The 16,744-nt window shown below is 35.3% G+C and overlaps 1 protein-coding gene and 1 long non-coding RNA gene across 3 annotated transcripts; one reads left to right on the top strand and one right to left on the bottom strand.

Annotated features, from left to right (window-relative positions):
* The first annotated feature begins 898 nt into the window (after positions 1–898).
* LOC113071677 (uncharacterized) lies at positions 899–1,487 on the top strand. Its single transcript, XR_003280205.1, has 3 exons — positions 899–999; positions 1,128–1,214; positions 1,472–1,487. It is a non-coding gene; the product is annotated as an uncharacterized LOC113071677 (long non-coding RNA).
* A 9,167-nt stretch (positions 1,488–10,654) lies between these two features.
* Positions 10,655–16,105, bottom strand: LOC113071679 (SLAM family member 9-like). Of its 2 annotated transcripts, XM_026244970.1 has the most exons (3): positions 15,793–16,105; positions 15,010–15,288; positions 10,655–10,768 (listed from the first exon to the last, which is right to left on the bottom strand). In XM_026244970.1, exons 1-3 carry the CDS (start codon positions 16,070–16,072, stop codon positions 10,740–10,742), a joined length of 588 nt encoding a protein of 195 aa, XP_026100755.1. In that variant the 5' UTR covers positions 16,073–16,105; the 3' UTR covers positions 10,655–10,739. The 2 variants fall into 2 exon arrangements, with proteins under 2 accessions (XP_026100755.1, XP_026100754.1); XM_026244969.1 differs by lacking the exon at positions 10,655–10,768 and having other exon boundaries at positions 13,979–15,288.
* Between the last annotated feature and the right edge of the window lie 639 nt (positions 16,106–16,744).

The following is a 16,744-nucleotide window of genomic DNA, read 5'->3' as shown; positions in this document are numbered from 1 at the left end:
CCATAAAATCACTTCATATTGGCCATGCAAAACATGACAGAAACTAACACATGATAGCAATGTATAACTGTATGTGGAGTAGACCTGCAGATTAGGCCAAATTGTAACAAACTATTAAAATTGCCAAATGCCTAATTTATCATTGCAAAACAATGCCAAAACAACAGGCTAACACATACTGCAACTAGGCAGTCAGTGCAGTTTAATTATGAAATATATTTTATACCTAAATATGGTAAAACAACGACTATAAAGCCAGTATTCACACTAATACATTAAGCTTCAGGTAAATCTTACAAACCTTACATCAACCATGCTCTTGTCATCTGATAAGTTTAATTAATGTGCAGGCTAGATTCACTTAGAATACTTCGTCATTAAAACACAATTATAATTTATGAAATCATAGCCACAAATTAACGTCGTAGTAATTAATAAAACTAGCTCACAAATTCTTAATTTGGTGGGAATTAATTATTAATTCATAGGTAGCAGTTCTCACTATGTAAACTTTGCACCGTTTAAACGTTATAAAATAAAACTTAATTAAATATCGATACTCACCGTCTGGTTGCTGTCCATGTCGTCCATCTTTAATTAGTGTTGATCCAGTACAGTAGGTGGCGCTGTCACAAAAATACTAGGGTCCTAAAGCTCCGGTCACAGAATTGCGGTCCTGTAACTGCAGCCTCTGGTTGTGCAGGAATACCCTTCTCAGACAAGGTGGCGGCGAAAAAGACGTGAGGTAATTATTCATCGTTTATACGTTTATCTATACTTTATATACCACAGATATGTATATTAAGATAAGTTTGTTACAATACGATGATATTTTTTCCTTTGCGTTATATCTTGCAGCTTTAGTGATTAGTTTATTGTTGTTGACAGACATATGACAGTACAGTGAGACAAAACGATGACCGCACTGACGGCGAATCCTTCAGAGATGATTGTTTATATCTGCGTCCTTTTTGTACAATAGAGTACAGAATACATCCTGTAACTTTAATAATTATTACCACCTCTATTGCAACTGTATGAAGATCAATTTACAGTCTGGAGACGATTAGACAAAAAAAAAAAAAAAAAAAACTCTAATTTAGAGTTTGTTTCTACCTTTCTGCCAGGTGTCCAACTAATGCAGAGTATATTCAAGCTGCCAACACACTGATGTGAAGAACCCTTTCCAGAGAAATATAGAAAGAAATGACTGTGTAAGTTTCATTGTTTTTAAATCATTGATTTATCTCTATCAACATAATCATACACAATATTGTAGTAACAAGATGTAATCTTTATTTGCTGGAAAATGACAATCAGTCAAGTTTTCACTGCCTGACCATCATCTTAATGTTTATGCAATGTTTTTATTATTTTTTTTATATCTAAAACACCTTGTTCAGTAAGTATTTAGATGTTTTTCATATCTGTCACGGTCTAAGCATGATATGTTTCTGTTGTTCTGATTAAGGAAGCTTGTGTTGGGGCTAGTTATGCTAATGCTAATTAAGGTTGATATCTCTGCAGCACTATAATGTGATATTTATCCCCTAAAATGCTAATTTTACCAGGGAAACCCTTCCCAAAAATTTATATTTTAACCCCGGGAAGCAATTTTTATCGGGGAACCTCCCGGAAACGCGACTGGGCTAGTTTTGGACTAGTTTTACGAAGCAACTGTGCAGGATTTGTTGTGAAAACCTGGCAACCCTGATCTGAACACACGTGCTGGAGATATACTTCTAATTACAGGAGCGTCTTTACTGATGAGAGGTGCATGAAAATTGCATTTGATTCTTTGCACAGTCCTATTAATATTATATCATAACTAACCTGCTCTGTCTAGTCTGTTGGTCTCCGTGTCCTCTTTGCTTCGTGGTTTTTCTGTGCGTGAAACAATTGATGTGTGGCGTGAAAGCGTGTGAAAAGAGTCAACTGCGTGTGTCTCACGGTGAATGCTTGAGAGTTGGCACATTAGTTCTCAAGCAGAATAAAGGACAGGTTGATTATTGCTGTTTAGCGTTTGTATTAATCTATGATGTGTCCCTGTTTGCGTACAGGGACATAAAAAAATTAATTAAAAGTGATACGTGGACCAAAGTGTCTGAGATTGTTCATTTTAAGTAAAGGATCCTAATATTTCTTCCACAACAATATTTAATGAGGTTATAACTCCTTGTGGTTAGTCTGCACGAGATCAACAAGCTTGTTTGCTTTGCGGCCGCTTTAAATACAAAATAAGCATTCGATCTACGTTACAGCGTCTGAGCGCTCACAAATCTTTCTGCAGCGTCGTGAGGAGAGCGGCAAGAACGATTTTTTACGCTCTAGACGCCGGCGGGAGAAGGGTATTCCTGCACAACCGGAGGCTACAGTTACAGGACCGCAATTCTGTGACCGCAGCTTTAGGACCCTAGTATTTTTGTAACAGCGCCACCTACTGTACTGAATCAACACTAATTAAAGATGGACGACGTGGACAGCAACCAGACGGTGAGTATCGATATTTAATTAAGTTTTATTTTTATAACCTTTAAACGGTGCAAAGTTTACATAGTGAGAACTGCTACCTATGAATTAATAATTAATTCCCACCAAATTAAGAATTTGTGAGCTAGTTTTATTAATTAGTACGACGTTAATTCGTGGCTATGATTTCATAAATTATAATTGTGTTTTAATGACGAAGTATTATAAGTGAATCTAGCCTGCACATTAATTAAACTTATCAGATTACAAGATCCTGGTTGATGTAAGGTTTGTTAGATTTACCTGCAGCTTAATGTATTAGTGTGAATACTGGCTTTATAGTCGTTGTTTTAACATATTTGTGTATAAAATATATTTCATAATTAAACTGCACTGACTGCCTAGTTGCAGTATGTGTTAGTCTGTTGTTTTGGCATTATTTTGCAATGATAAATTAGGCATTTGGCAATTTTAATAGTTTGTTACAATTTGGGCTAATCTGCAGGTCTACTCCACATACAGTTATACATTGCTATCATGTGTTAGTTTCTGTCATGTTCTGCATGGCCAATATGAAGTGATTTTATGGATTCGATTAGGCTCATTGTAGGACAGATGATTAAAAAAGGCACTATGGATATTTTCATGATCTCAAAATATTCTAACAAGTACACTCTCACTTTTCCAAGATACATATAACAATCAAAAAGGGAGATCCCTGCCCGAATTGAAGAGATGCACCACATGCTGCAAGGACTTTCACTTTTCATATATATATATATATATATATATATATATATATATATATATATATATATATTCCAACAAATGTTTCTTATTTATCTCTCTCTGTCTCTCGCTCTCTCTTTCTCTAGAGTTGAAGCCTACAGCCATTCTATCCATGCAGCGATTGATGGAAAAGGGGTTCACTTTGGTGCTGTTGTGATGTTGTCACAAAAATGACATGTAAATTCTGTACAGACCAAGAGTTTGGACACACCTTCTCATTCAAAGAGTTTTCTTTATTTTCATGACTATGAAAATTGTAGATTCACACTGAAGGCATCAAAACTATGAATTAACACATGTGGAATTATATATGGAATTATATACATAACAAAAAAGTGTGAAACAACTGAAAATATGTAATATTCTAGGTTTTTCAAAGTAGCCACCTTTTGCTTTGATTACTGCTTTGCACACTCTTGTCATTCTCTTGATGAGCTTCAAGAGGTAGTCACCTGAAATAGTCTTCCAACAGTCTTGAAGGAGTTCCCCGAGAGATGCTCAGCACTTGTTGGCCCTTTTTCCTTCTGTCTGCGGTCCAGCTCACCCCTAAACCATCTCGATTGGGTTCAGGTCCGGTGACTGTGGAGGCCAGGTCATCTGGAGCAGCACCCCATCACTCTCCTTCTTGCTCAAATAGCCCTTGATGCCTTCAGTGTGACTGTATAATATGTATATAAATAAACATTCTTGAATCATTCTTGTGTCTTGTCTTGCTTCTCAACAACTTTTAAAATATTGGCAGTAATTTAGTGACTCCATATGCTGATTCCAACTTTAACTTACCTGATAATGAGCTAATTCACCTTAAGGAAGTGAAACAATATACTGTATAATTCAAGAGACTTTTCAAGAGACAATTCAAGACTTTTAAGGTTCTTCATTTTTTACAATTGTTTTAACATTGATATACATCAATTTTACAAAATTGATATTTCATTTATATTTTGTGTAAATTCATGTTTAAATTTAAAATTGTGACTCAAAGCACACTTAGTAATTTAACTCTGCTGCATTTTGAAGCTTACATTTAAAAACATGCTACTGAGATTAATATATTGATGCTATATACAAAGTAACGTGACTGCAAACTAAACCAACAGGATACTAGAACTGCGCTCCTGAAACTGCAGCCATCGCTATATCATCCAGTACGGTAGATGGCGCTGTCAGGAAAAACTAGGGTCCTAGAACTGCGGCCCAGATCTGCGGTCCTGAATCTGCAGCCTCCGGTTGTGCAGGAACATACTATTGGGCCGGCGGTGTGAACGCACAGTTAGGCTTCGGCTATGGCTGTAGTGTTGTTGTGAAAGTAGGGGCGGAGCATAGAGACTATGCCGTTTCTCGTTTGTTACTCTAGAGTAGACCAATTCACTTTATTGAGGCATACTGCCCCCATCTGGTATGGAATGTGGAGTATGACTTGATTTTTTTTGCCAAACATTACAGATGGCACCTTTAAACACAGTGTAATTTAACTTCTGCTAAAACAAATGCTGATAAACAGTGCTTTCAGAAACTGAAGCTCTCAGGAACCAAAAAGATCCTGATTCTTCTGAGTTTATGCGTGTGAACGTGAGAGAGACGGAGTGAGAAAACCAGAGAAGAAACTCCCCAGCTAGAATATTTTTGTTCTAAAAATGTTCTAAGAACATTACCATTTTTCAAACAATGTTTTTAGCGGGTAGTTTTATTTTTGTTCTCAGAATGTTCTCTCAAAAGATAGGATAACGTTCTCTAAAAACATTCAAAAAATGTTTATTAATAAAATTATTAGAACATTTTAACAACCACAGATGAGTTCAGTACAACAATCTAAAGCTTTTTTTTCCTAAAAATTTCAGTTTTCATATAAACAAAACATCTATTTTTGTGCAAAAAGAAATGAGCGATCAATTGAGACAAGACGAGAAAGGGGGAAAAAACACTTGGAGAAGCTTTAACAGTAAACGACTGTGGTTTAATGTGCTTCTGCTAAAATAAATGCTGATAAGCAGTCCTTCAAGAAACTGAAGTGCTCAGGAGAACTAAGTGTAAAAAACAAATCTGCAGTTACTTCTGCTTTTTTGCATGCATGAGAACAGAGCAGAAACTGACCAGTGCATTTGATAGTTTGCTTTTAATACTGAACAATGATAGATTTTATTTTTACTTTTTTAATCTTCAGATTGAGTCAATTTAACTCCGTGGTTCTTATCCTGGTCCTGGGACCCCTGCTCTGTCTCCATTAGGTGATAATAATTATTCATTATTATTCACAATAATTGATCCATACGGAGTCTAATCTCTGATGAAATAGATGTGTAGAAGTGGACCCAGTAAAAATGACACTAAGAGCCAGTGGTTGTGTGATAATCAGTTAATATGCAAGTGACTTTCCAAACATTTTGTACACATTAATTTTTCTCCTATGCCAGTAATTGGTCAAACACAGACATTAATAATCTGAACCTCTACAATGGTGATGAAAAAACATGCTGCAATGCATTCTGGGTACTATTGTAGTACAAAACTCATCCATGGCTCCCAGCATGCTCTGCAGGAATTTTTTTTATGGTCACCACCCAGCAGGCACAGGATGTAGACTCCAACGTCGGTTAGACGTTGGATTTTGGTTGAAAATGAAAATCGGGTTGACATCTAAATCCAACGACTGTTTGACGTCAAGCTCCAACGTTGGGCAGATGCGGAATTTTGGCTGGAATAAATACCCCCACAAAAAAACATAAAAAACGTTGAAATGCATGGCAGTACATATATTACCAACTTATATTACCAGCACTTATTACTAACCAGTTTGACTTTATTTCTGTCAGATGTCTATAGAAGTTATTTTTGAGAATTAACAGAGATTTAGATGTTGATGTTTTATTTGAAAATGTTTGATCACCATTATTGTGATCAGTGTTTGCTTTAGTTGGGTAGTTTGACTCTTGACTTAGTAAGTTTGTGGTTCTTGTGATAGTGTTTACCAAAACACATAATTTGTTATAAAAGGGGCCATGAACAAATATAAGGTGGTATAGTTTTCATAATCATGAAGAAAAATGATTGAGGATAGTTTTTCTTGTCATTGACCTAATTGTTAATGAACAAGATCAGACATTCTGATTTTTTTTTAAATGCATTTTGAGAGAAAAATCTTTTGAGACACATAGACATCAATAATCAGTATATGAATCTCAGCAATGGTGACATGTTTCATGCAGCAATGCATGCTGGGAGCCACCATAGTATAAAACTCATGGCTCCCAGCATGCATTGCTATATGAAGCATGTTACCATTGTTGAGATTCATACGCTGATTGTTGATGTCTGTTGATTGTTGATGAGTGTAGGTTAAGTTTTTTGAGCTCATGTTTAAAAGATTTTAACTGATTGTTATAGTACCACTGGATCTCATGCGACAGAAACACAGTGTTTGTAATATGAATGTAAAAACATCAGTGTATGAGGTTATTTTATGATTATAAAACTATTAACAGATAACAGCCATCACTTGATCTCGTCACGTTAGCTTCTCTTGATGCTGCAAATGTGCTTGACACACAACTGTCACAGCGAAGACAAAATATATAATAAGTGTTAAGAGCCCAACTAATGGAAACACTAATCACTGTTATGGTGTTTAATTTGATATGTTATGGATATTAAACACATTAGAGTTAAACCGCTGTTAATTTTCAATAAGAGCTTTTGTAGACGTCTGACAGATATAAAGTCAGTCTGGTTAGTAATAAGTGGAGCTGGTGATGCTGTTTGTGGGGTTGTTTAATCAGATCTTGAGAGATTTCATGTATTTTATTTCAGTTGATTTCATCTAAGTCTGTGTCTGAAGTCAGTTGTAGTAGTTCTTGTGTTTCTCTTTTCTTCAGTGATTCTGTTTGTTAACAGCAGCTGTTCATCACTAATTCTCAATCAGCACTTAGTTAATCACTTAATTACTTAAATGCAAAGTTTTAAAACTTACATGGTTTAAATCAAGGCAATCTGTTTACTCAAACGGTTTGAGTTAAGTTTACTTGTCGGGTTTTACAGTGTACATTTAATTTTGATTCTTGATCTCACTGCTTCAGCCTTTCTTTAAAAACTCTTTCCCAAACTTTGATTTGACTGATTTTGCCGCTGACCCAAATGCCAAGCTCCCATAATCTAATATTGACTTATTAGGGCAATACTGTATATATATTTTAAAGATTCATAATCAGCTCCCCATTCTACTCCTGTAATACATCTAATCTTAATCAGGGTTAATACCTTCTTACATTTGTCCTCCACATGTTTAATATGCAGAAGCCCGTTCTTCTTCTTTTTATTGTTTATTAGTGGCTGACACAGTAGTTCATCACAAACTGAACTGAAGTGTGGAGCATCTATGCTTGGGTGAAAAAAATAAAATACAACAAATAATATACTCATAATGAGAGAAAAATAACACAAAAAGAAAATAAATATATAAAAACATTAACATAAGTATTGTATAAAATTCATGTCACGATTAGGCTTTTATTAGCACATATAACATTGAAACTGGTGGCTGGGAGCTTCTTCCACAGGCTTTGGCTGTTTTTATTTTTACTAACCACCAGATGGCGCTGTTTGCTGCACTCTCGAAGCTTTGAATCTTTTCCAGGATGACAGGAACAGTCAGAGGCTTTGCTTCATTTGCTCATCCCTGCTCCACCACTGCACGAGAACAAACGCAGAAACTGTGATTCACGCTCACGTGCTGTGTTGTTGTGCTGTGTTTGTCTAAACCACTCTAGACCTAGTTAACAGACGATCAGAGCACATCTGCTCTTCTGACGCTTGCACTCAACGTTTAATTCAACATCTCTGCTGTTTGGACACTGTGTTTAAATGTTGTCTTTTTAGAGTTTTAATCTGTTGTTGTTGGAAACTGTTCAGCTGAAATGCCTCTTACAATATTTGAGGTGTTTCTTTTCTTCTGTTTGTGCTCTTGGAGTCCGGCTGGTAAGGATTTTTATGACTTTAGTTCTTCTGTATCTGTGTCATTTTTCTATCCACACATTCTGTTCTTTATTATTTCCATTTTTCATTAAAATGTTTCTATCAGACTAAGATAAGCTTATTAAATATCTTTGTTAATTACGCTTGTTTGGTCATTTTTCTCTTTCAATGAATTCAAAAGGATTCATTTGTTACACATTATCGCACTGAAGAACTGTTTTGCGATGACAATTTCTACATGATCTAAAATGACTAAAACTGCAAAAGTCTTTCAGAGAAACTGTTTGTGTTTGTTCTTCAGGTGTGTTTGGTGATGAAGTGAAGTCAGTGTCAGTGACAGAGGGAGATTCTGTCTCTCTACACACAGATTATACTGATACACAGAGAAAAGGTTCAATTGAGTGGAAATTTGGACCTAAAGAAATTCTCATCGCTCAAATCGACAGAGAAGACAATGTCGCAACAATATTTAATGACAGTGCTGGTGGGAGATTCAGAGACAGACTGAAGCTGGATCAGACTGGATCTCTGATCATCACAAACACCAGAATCACAGACTCTGGACTTTATAAAGTATTCAGCAGCAGAAGAGAGACACCGCTCGACATCTTCAGTCTCTCTGTCTACGGTGAGTAGAGAATCACTTGCCCTGTTTGATTGTGAGTGTTTCTTCAGCAGTTAATTTTGGTTAAATGGACTATAAGGAAAAAAGCATCTTAAATATTTGAAATAACATTGCTGGCGCATTTTTGTCTCGCTAAAGCTAATTTTATAGCTGGGTCATTCTGTGTAAAATCAAACAAATTTCAGAAACTTCCCCGTCTCAAATGTTTAGGGGTGTCAAATTGACCTTTTTTTTTTTTATCTGGTTATTATTCAACAACCTGAATATGGAGCATCATTGAGGTCCCCATGAAGATATCTTTAATACTTCTTGAGTTACAAGCATGCATACTACGTATAAATCTTGAAAGTTTCTCTCTTTGCCCGTTCTTGAATGGTCACCAATGGCACATAATGCAACAAATTGCTAAAGTCAACAGATTTTACTAACAGATCAACCAATCTCTGTGTGAAAATAAAATGATGCTGCCATCTTCTTTCATTTTGAGACCCCAGTGGATTACAAATATTCATCCATGACATTTAATATTTCTGCTTAATTTAGGTATTTCTCTCCCCAAGAAAACAAAATATTAACTAAATCAAACATTTGTGCCGGGGACCTCTGATTGAGCTGATCAGAAAATGACCCAGCTAGCATTTGTGTATCCTAAGAACAAACGGCTGAATAGCATTTTCATACTTCCTGCATAATTTGATGATTACATCTTAATTACTGTACAAAATTAAAAGCAATGTAGATTTATCTTCACAGCTGCCTTTGCTCATATTTACCAAGGGTGCCAATGTTAGTGAAGGGCACTGTATGTTCTGTTAGAGGAGAGGTACAGTCTTTGACTTTGAAAACCTGTTTTAAAACTAATACTTGTTTCATAAATCTTACATTTTTGATTGATATATTTTAATATTACTTAAAAAAACATACAAATATAGTTTTAAACATGTTTAGTAATATTTGTATGATCGATTTTAATTTTTGAAAGATTGATAGATTTTCATTTTTTTATTTTTTATTTGTAAGACTAGGACAAGAGTAAAATAAACAATTCATACAAAAAAAATGTTTAAAAAGAAATGTAGAAAAAAACCTGTTTTTAACAATTTATTATTTTATCATGACATTCAAAAAGTCTGCTAGTTTTAATAAAAATCAATCCCTGAGACACCAAAGCACCCAAGAAAAATAAATTAATAAATGAATAAAAAATAAGACAATCATACATCATTTAGTTCTTAGCAATATTGTAAATAATAATACTGTGAAATGACTGATAATGGAGTTTAGTGAAATACAGGTTCACTGTCGTATAAATCTCTTATATCTAATGAGTCTGAACTATCTCTTCTCAGCTCATCTGTCTGTTCCTGTCATAAACGGAGAACCTTTCACAATGTTCTTCGTCATCATCGTCATCCCAGCAGAATTGTTCACTACTGTGTTCAGTGGTGAATGTGAGTGCTGTGACTCTCTCCTGGTACAAAGGAAACAGTTTATTGTCCAGCATCAGTGAGTCTGATCTCAGCATCAGTCTCTCTCTTCCTCTGGAGGTGGAATATCAGGAGAAAAACAGCTACAGCTGTGTGATCAACAATCCTGTCACAAACCTGACCACACATCTGGACATCACTGAACTCTGTCACACATGTCCAGGTACATCTGTTGGCACTATATATCCCCAAACTAAATGAATGATAATTCTGTTCTCATATTGCTCATTTCTTCTCTCAGTAGTCTGTATCTGCTCTTGTGGATTTACTGAAGCTGTGATCCGATTGGCTCTCTCTGTTCTGGTGGGCGTGGCTACTGTTGCTGTGCTGGTTTATGACATCAGATCCAGAAATCCTCTACAGAAGAAGACATCACCATCAAACTCTGATTAATAAGATATTCAGGAAGGTAGAAATGCACTTCGAATAACTGCAAAAAAAAAAGATTTTTTAATATTTAATAATCTACTGGTTGTCATAATTTCTTCTCTCATCTTTGTATTAAAGACAACCCAGATTACAAATCGAATATTTATTTTAAGCCATGATTAATGCTCAGTTTACTTGAAACTATAACTTTTTAGTATAGGTAAGAATGTCATGATTGTTATTAAATTTTTTATGTGCTGTCGGTTTTCTTCTCCCTTTTATGCTTTGTATCTAAATCTTTAATTTTTTGTGTCAACATACCAGTGGTGGAAAGAGTACTGAAAATTTGTACTTAAGTACAATAAGGGTTGACCGACTACTGTTTTTTTATGTGATGAAAGCCGAGTCCAGTCGAAGTCGACTAGTCGCTGATGACGTCTTTAATGAACAAATAAGTCTGGAGCTGTGAAAAACACCTTGTGCACAGCTATGGCATATGACACAGCGCTGCCCACATGGCCATAAGAGCTAATTTTAATCAGTTATTTTGCCTTTGGGTCGTTTTATTTCTCACAGATTTCTGCTTGTTCTAAATCAGAGACATATAATTAGCACAGTACAGATTACATTTATATGAATGCATTAGTGAGAGCGATTGTGTGTGTGAATTATTTCTACATGGCAGCGTCTCTCTAGTTGTAGTGACACTTTGGGATTTAGTTATCAACAAATATATGCTTGAAACTTTCTGTTTCTAAGCTATTTTATTGAGAAATCACAGAGCAGCGTTTACAGTACATCTCCGCACTGAATGATTATGTGCGCGTGAATTTTTTACCCACAAACAAAAATACGAAAAATCAAATGACCAAAAGATACACGGACACATGGTCCATGGTGGAGGCATTTTTCATATTTGTCACTGTAAAACCCAACAAGTTAACTTAACTCAAACCGTTTGAGGAAACCGATTGCCTTGAACCATTAAAGTTGAAAAAACTAACAGTTACGAGTACTCTGAACTTAATTCAGTTGAGTTCACTGAAAGAAGACATACATTGCATTCAAGTAATTAAGTGATTAACTAAGTGCTGATTGAGAATTAGTGATGAACAGCTGCTGTTAACAAACAGAATCACTGAAGAAAAGAGAAACACAAGAATTACTACAACTGACTTCAGACACAGACTTAGATGAAATCAACTGAAATAAAATACATGAAATCTCTCAAGATCTGATTAAACAACCCCACAAACAGCATCAGCAGCTCCACTTATTAATAACCAGACTGACTTTATTTCTGTCAGACGTCTACAGAAGATCTTATTGAGAATGAACTAAGGTTTAGATGTTGATTTAGTGTTTCATTTGAAGTAACCAGCACAGCAACAGAAGCCACGCCCACCAGAACAGAGAGAGCCAATCGGATCACCGCTTCAAAAGTATAACAACAGCAGATACAGTCTGGAAAGAAAAAAATAACATAGAATCTGAATTGTGGGTCTTTAAGATCTCTTTTAAACAGAATTGTGTCAGCTATTATGAGCTCGAGCATCCATGAATAGGCTGTGTTTGGACAAAACAATGTAAAATTATTGAAGAGTGAAAACATAACTATAGTATTGAATCACCATCATTATGATTGACATTAAAGACATTTAATCAGAGTTCAGTGAGAAAACTGAGCTGCTATATACTAATTAAAGTCGTTTTATTTTACGTTTCCAGTATTTAAAGCCTTGTTTTTTCACGTTAGATCACTAGTTTGTGCTCTATCAGGATCTTTAGGAGAGATGTACTGTCTGTAAACCATTAAAATATGTTCTATAATCTTCACATATGTTGAATATCATTGTTCAGTATTAAAAGCAAACTTTCTTTCTGATGCACTTCTCAGTTTCAGCTTTTTTTTTCTCACTTATATATCTCACATATGTTTTCATGCATAAAAGCAGAAGTAACTGCAGCTTTTTGACATTCTCAGAAAAAGCTTCAGATCGTTACTGAACTCATCTGTTGTTGCTTTAGCTGATCATATTTCATATTTGAAATTACGACATCTGACAAAATCTGTCTCAACAACAACAACAGAAACATTACATTCATCAGGCTAGACCAGCCAATGTGCATGCAAAGTCTGACTGTTTCTATAGCAACCAGAGCGTCTAATGACTTTACCAATTAGTGATTGAATTTAGAAAATACTTTCCCCCAGAATGCAATTTTAACTGAGGTGAGACCCCTGAAAGGAGGTTTAACTCTTCCCTGGAATATGATTTTCATGCAATTTAGAATTTTTCTCCAAGTTTTGCCTGTGGTTTTGAATACCAGATGAGCTGGTTTTGTTACTCAGACCTGGCAACCCTGTCTATACTGTTAACCCCTTAACTGTCACCCCGTCCTGAATATGGGATGCCTAGGTTAACTTCACTATATTAAAATCTAATCTAATCTAATCTTGACAAACTCTATATCATTGGAAAGGTCTAACACTCCCAAATATATAGTTTACCAATGTTTTTTGTTAAAAATTATGTAGGAAAAGTAATAGATCAATTTATGACAAGAGTGCACCCTCAAAATCTACATCATAACAGGAGTTTTGACCTTTGTTTAAAAAAAAGACTTCCTCGTTGCCTTTTTCTCTATCACATTTTAGAAATCATCAGAAATTATATATTGACTGAAAACTTAAAATCTCTAAATTCATCCTTTAAAACCGATTTTAAAATCAGACATTGCATTACCATGTAAATGCCACATCAAAATCATGTTACAAAATGTTTTCAGTCATGAATTATAAAAATGTAGGTTTGTATCATGCACATTCAAGTCTATCTTCAAAAACGTGAGTGACAGTTAAACACGACACTATTTGAGGAGCCAGTCATTTGTAGTAGTGTGCAAAACCACAGTGGACATTATTCCTCGTTCAATCCCATAATGCACCACAATAACAAGTTCATTATTGATGTATATTCAACAGCTAGAGAATACCCATGATGCACTGTGAGGGTCATGACGAATGAACATTTTCCAAACCGCCGGTCCAATATGAGAACAGTGTAATATAATGCAGGTACAGATTTATTTTTAATTCACTATTAAATAGTTTAATCAAGGTTTATACTTGCTAGTTTCCACGACGGTGTTCAAGATAAATGTTTTCATTACTACTGGAGTTTCAAGTTTGTCAAGTAATTATTAAACAGCAAGCACAAACTATGTTTCCGGTGAACTGTGTCTGAATTCACTCACTCGTTTTCACTCACTTCTTTTAGTGGGCTATGTTAGTGGACTAAAGTAGGGAATAGTGAATGAGGGTACTGTATATGGGGGTGATTTCGAGCATGTCTTTGTGTATGTGAAGTCTTTGTCTGAAGCAAACGAGAGACCTGAATCTGATTCAAGAGCTGAACACAATGGAGATACTTGATCAGGCCAAACATCTGTAGATCAATACATTCAGGAAAACTCCTGTGGTTCAACATCACGTATGCAAAAACATACTAATATATATATCAGACTCAGAGAAGGGAGGAACAGAAACTGACACATTTATTTTTGAAACCGTGTGACTGTGCTCAGTTTTGTTTTTTTCTTATCAGCTTCTCATCTCACACTCAATTTATTTATTTATTTTTTTCACTCCAGTGGTCAACATCTTGATGAGATTCACGTTTAAAAGACATGTTTAAGGTTTGGATGTGTATTCATTGAAGTGCTTGTCTCTCAGGATCATTTTGTTATGCAATATTTCTATCCAAGTCATATGTCATTTTAATTTAGTTGTTATATTTAATTGTTTGTGGTTTTGTTTTACAGACCTGGCAAGCTGTCAGTATGTCTACCCTGAGTTGTTTAACCAAGTGTACAGTGCAAATGCAGATATTGGATATGGGTCACTTTTAAAAGATGTAAGCTGGTTATCAGGAAAAAAGAGATCTACAATGTAAATGTGGTCTATAGTGTGCCTCTCCAGGATTTTTACTTGCCCCTGTGGCTATCCATGTGAGATCAGAGCCTGTTGTTAAGAAAGCTGCCGACTGCTTGTATTACATAGAACTTGTAAACTAAACTACTTTCTATTGCCCATTATTTTGACCTTAAATCAATTATTTGGCTAAATCTATTACTCCAACACCTGCTTAACATCATTAAGGACAGTCCTGTGGTGTTGTACCAACATGAATGAATGAAATGGACAGTTGCAGTAAATTTCTCCAAATTGCACTACAACAATTAAACTGTGAAAACAGGCCCCAGTTTAAGACAAATAAGCAAATATCATTACTGAAGTACCTGGATGTAGCTGACAATGTTCACAGATGTCCAGATGTGTGGTCTGGTTTGTGATGGGATTGTTGATCACACAGCTGTAGATGTTGTTCTCCTGATATTCCACCTCCAGAGGAAGAGAGAGACTGATGCTGAGATCAGACACACTGATGCTGGACAATAAACTGTTTCCTTTGTACCAGGAGAGAGTCACATGACCCACATTCACAGCTGAACACAACAATGAACAACATGATGAAGATTGTGAAGAGATGTTGCTGATGACTGGAGCTGGAAGATGAGCTGAGAAGAGATAGAGAACATGAATCTGATGTCACAAGCTGACAGTCTCATAATTTACTACACAGTTCAAGCTGATTGGTCTGTGCTGATTCTGGAGCCAATCATATTTCTGGCATTAAATTTAAATAGTCTGGTTCATACTGGTTCACTGTAAACAGTCTTCAGTGAAATTTAGCATCGTAAGATACTGAAATGGGTTTTTGTTATAAAAAATCCTGTATTTATCAGCTGCTAAGTGAAACGACCATGCAGACAACAAAACCATAAAGAAGACGGAGTAATTTTTTTTTAAATTATGATGCTTAATTTTCTGTGAAAAATAGCTGCTTGCTGTTTGTATTTAAGAGGCATAAATGCCAAATTGAGATACATTAAATTAAATTATCCTTAAAAGACAAAATAAAAACAACAGCTTTATTTTGTAATAGCGATGTATAGCTATAAGTGCTGGAACTGAAGAAACACACAACAAACAGAGTTAATTCTATATATTTCTCTACTCACCATAGACTGTAAGATTAAATGTGTTGAGCAGAGTATTTCTTGTGCTGCTGGTGACTTTATAAAGTCCAGAGTCTGTGGTTCTGGTGTTTGTGATGATCAGAGATCCAGTCTGATCCAGTTTCAGTCTGTCTCTGAATCTCCCATCAGCACTATCATTATAAAATGTGCTCTTTTTGTTCTTTCTGTTGATTTCAGCAATGAGGATTCCTCCAAACCTCCACTCGATCTCATCATCCGTCTGTACATCAGTCACATTTAGAGAGACAGAGTCTCCCTCCATCACTGACACTGACTGAACTGCATCAACACCAAACACACCTGATCAAACACAAACACTTTCTCAGAGAAAGACTTTTGACATACATAAATAAAATATACATTGTTGAAATATATATAGTTGCTGTTATACTATTTGAAAAAAAACAACATATTTACATATTTTACATATACAAATTTTACTGTGAAGGTTTGTAAATGTTATATATTGTACCAATAAATGTATGTGAAAATGATTTACTGCTATTGCAAAATGGCAGCTTTCAGAACAGCAGCATGAGCACAAATTAATTTGAATATATAAGTCAGATAAATCTTGAATATATTACAAAATAAATGATGATAACGATAAAGAACACAATACTGTACTGTATGTGGGCAAGTGATAATAAACACAGAACTGAAGCCCAATAGTAAAATAATTAAACTTACCACCCAGGCTCCATGAGCACAAACAGAAGAACAGAAATGTGTCAATCATTCTTTAGGATTTGACAGAACAGTTTCTAATAACAGTCTTTAATGATAAGAGACAGAAGAGCTGAAGAGGAGTGAGCTGCTGATCGGGAAATGGTTTTGAGAAACTCTGCCGTCAGTATAAGATCCTCTATAAGCACCTCCCTTCACAGACTGAACATGACTTCTTAAATCTGGACTGTTTATTCCTGACAAAAGA

Source organism: Carassius auratus, unplaced genomic scaffold (genome assembly GCF_003368295.1).
Source record: "Carassius auratus strain Wakin unplaced genomic scaffold, ASM336829v1 scaf_tig00007853, whole genome shotgun sequence".
Lineage (NCBI taxonomy): Eukaryota > Metazoa > Chordata > Actinopteri > Cypriniformes > Cyprinidae > Carassius > Carassius auratus.
The sequence above is the reverse complement of the archived record's forward strand: the minus strand, read 5'-3'. Positions and strand labels throughout refer to the sequence as shown.

Excerpts from the sequence above, each read along its gene's own strand:
- LOC113071679 (XM_026244969.1), bottom strand. The coding sequence starts at position 16,072 with ATGGAGGGAGACTCTGTCTCTCTAAATGTGACTGATGTACAGACGGAT. Across the intron at positions 15,289-15,792 it reads ATTTAATCTTACAGTCTATG|CTCATCTTCCAGCTCCAGTC; the intron begins GTGAGTAGAGAA and ends ATCTCTTCTCAG.